Source organism: Aptenodytes forsteri, unplaced genomic scaffold, assembly GCF_000699145.1.
Source record: "Aptenodytes forsteri isolate BGI_AS27 unplaced genomic scaffold, ASM69914v1 Scaffold50, whole genome shotgun sequence".
NCBI classification, from domain to species: Eukaryota; Metazoa; Chordata; class Aves; order Sphenisciformes; family Spheniscidae; genus Aptenodytes; species Aptenodytes forsteri.
The window spans coordinates 3,675,813-3,678,930 of NW_008795126.1; the positions used below are offsets into that span (position 1 = coordinate 3,675,813).

General features: G+C 37.9%; 1 protein-coding gene across 1 annotated transcript in view; it reads right to left on the reverse strand.

Moving 5' to 3' along the window:
* Positions 1–2,860, reverse strand: part of CMIP (c-Maf inducing protein) — a 67,562-nt gene extending 64,702 nt beyond the window's left edge. The window contains exons 1-2 of the mRNA XM_009277336.2: positions 2,837–2,860; positions 1,322–1,447 (exon numbers count right to left, since the gene is read on the reverse strand). Of these exons, the coding sequence (XP_009275611.1) occupies positions 1,322–1,447; positions 2,837–2,860 (150 nt within the window). The remainder of the gene's footprint in view (positions 1–1,321; positions 1,448–2,836) is intronic.
* Between the last annotated feature and the right edge of the window lie 258 nt (positions 2,861–3,118).

Sequence of the window (3,118 nt, forward strand, 5' to 3'; positions counted from 1 at the left end):
GTCAGTGTTTAAAAAAGGCATTGACAACGCCCTTAACAACATGCTTTAACTTTTGGTCAGCCCCGAATTGGTCAGGCAGTTGGACTAGATGGTCATTGTAGGTCCCTTCCAACTCAAATAGACTAGTCTAGTCTAGTCTATTCTAAATGCTGGACTGCACACCACGGATCAGTGCACTGCGTACCATGATTCTCATGGACAAATGATCCAGCAGACATGGTCATCACAGTCATTAGTGTATCATTCAGTACGTTTCCATCTTTTTATCTATTGGACTACATTTTGCACAAAAGTGGTACAGTTAAAGTGTGCGTGTGTACACACCCAAACACACAAGCTCTATTATGATCAATCCTTTTAAGTTGTTCATACTTTTTCAAGAAAAAAATAGCCTTTTTAATTTTTCATGAGTTATCCACAGTTTAAACTGATCTTTTCTTCACATTTTCTGCAGAAATTGCTCACCCAGTCTTTTTACAGCCCTACCTGCTGGAAATGCATATCCACAATAGTCATAGCTGTATATTTAACTGAAAAAGTAAATTCCCAAAGGGTAACAGGTAACAAATTGTCTTTGAAACAATGTTGAGAACTATGGTAAGAGTTAATTTGGGAGTCAATTCAGTATTTTTCAAGCTATGACTGTTCAAAGTTCTTTGGGGGCCAAGCAGCTGGGTTTTCAGTTGCTTTTCTTTTCCTACTCTAAAGTAGTTCCAAAGCTCAGTGCCGTGGAGTGCTTTTCTGTCACTAAAACTTGCAATGACCTAAAGAGTCCTACAAAGCCTCAAAAGTGGATGAAGAAATCTGGAATAATGTAAACGCAGTGTCTTCTGTTTGAAAACAACACTTAGAGAACTAGCATATGTAGATATCCATACAAATATACTGAAATCTTCCAATGAAGATCGAATATCTTTTAAAAAAAGATACCTGTCAGTTCCAGTGCAAGTTATGGGTTTCCCATATGAATTGAAGGATGAAATTTTTAACTTGTTTCATGCAGGAATAGGACTATATGTAAAAATACAATTGTTCCAGGCCCGCATCAATGTGCCTTTCCACAGAGCACTACTTTGATGCACAAAATCAGCAAGAAGATTTAATCATTGTGGCCCAAAATTTCCATTCTGACTGTCAAACAACATTAAGAGTTTCAGAGCTATCACCCTGAGCAAATTTTCCGGTGGTTAGATAATTTGACAGCACTGAGTTCTCTGCCTTTTCTGAGTCCATCTAATTAAGATTTCATACATAGCAAACAGAAGTTAAAGGAGATTCACAGTAAGAGAGAAAGAAAATTGTACTTCTGTGTTTACCATACCTGCAGTAAGACAGTACCCCCTGGGATTGTGAGCTGTAAACAGTACTTAGGGGCATTTTCCCAGGAGAGCAGTTGAACATCCTCAATAGCACTGTAGGAAATGGAGTTTTCCATGTACCCAGTTGGCTGCAAGAAAACAGAGGAGAGGAAAAAAAATGTTTACTTATTCATCAGAAGTTTCACAATTTCAAAGTAAGAACAGCACTATCAAAATTACTCTTGGTGTTGAAAATATGTGCAAAATATCTGATTGGAAAGCAAAATTCCTATACAGGCCATTCAACAGAGAGATCCATCCAGCCACCTTCATCCAACTTGTTCAAATGTTAAGATCACCCACATAAAAACAAAACCAGGCCAGACCCAGGTGCCTGAAATACAAAAGTGTCAAACTGCATTTGTTCTGGACCCAAAATCAATGGAACATAATCTCAGGTTGAACTGAGCTATGAAGGGGTCTGGCCGTGCACATGCTATCAATGTACGAAGAAGCATCTCATTCATACATGCAGAACAGCAGTGTACTATATTAAGGTAGTTTTATTCCATGCATTCTTGTTCTTCTCCCTGGCTGCAAGGTTGATCAAGCACATCATCAAAATCTAGACTGCTACATTTGACAGTGGCTCTTGGGGCTCCAAAGATTCAGCCCTCAGCTTTTAGACTCAAGCAAAAGCAGAGCAACCAACCTATTCATCTCAGCCTACATGTAAGTACCGGTTTCCTGCACAGACTGCTGATGCCCATTTTCAAGTGAAAGCCACAATTAAAACATAAATAACTAACTGTGCTTTGCAATTACACGTACAACATAAATTGATAGTAGCAAGGAAACAAAGTTAAACATGAAACTCCTTATTAGTATCCCCATAATTCTTAGCCCTTACAGAAGTACAATTATCTCCGAGATAAGCTGAAATATAAATGTATATATGCAAGCACACGTAAAATTATGTCCTAAACATAAGTAAATACACAGAGATATAGCTGTGTATCTATCGAGTATGCGTACATACACCATACTTTATGCAAGTCTTCATGTTGTTTAAGTAATTTAACAGAGGTCTTCAAAGACGTCATTTATTTCACTTTGCTATAGCGTAAGCAAACTGATCAGTATTGCTATGGCAGAGAAACTATTTTCATACAAAAATACTGATTAATCCCACCACGTGGATAAACCATTGGGTTAGCCATGTCTTGCAAGAGAATAGAGCTTATTACATTTATGAATTATTTTCTCACTATTACTGGTTTACATGTAACTTAAACTTCTCAAACTTACTCCCACTGTGCCCAATACATAAGTTATTTTTAACTGACAGTCTTGAAATAAAGAAGGCAAGGGAGAAACCACATCTACTTCAGGGTCAAACAGGGCCAACTCTTAAAATCACAACACAGGATTCCTGGGGGCGAGTGTGAAATAAGCAAATTGCATTTGGAACGTCTCTACTTCTTATTGGTACAACTTTCTTCCATAAGTTAAGTAGGTGGTGCGTCTGGAAATCGTACTTTGAAGTTATACACTTCATACATGTTCATAAGGCCATAAACGTCATCTGCCAAAATGCAATGATGGCCCTGTCATCCACCTTTGCTGCTACAAAAAGTCAGTTGCCTTTTCAGCAAGAAAAACCCAGCAAGCCAGGGAATTGAACTTTAATGTATTTTTCACTAACACTTGTTGTGGCAGTGTTCATTTTACACTAGCCCTCGCTGGAAACAATTTTCGCTGCCTCTTTAACGAAAACCTTGTTATGCAGGAAGTATGATAAACTTCTGCTTATTCATTTA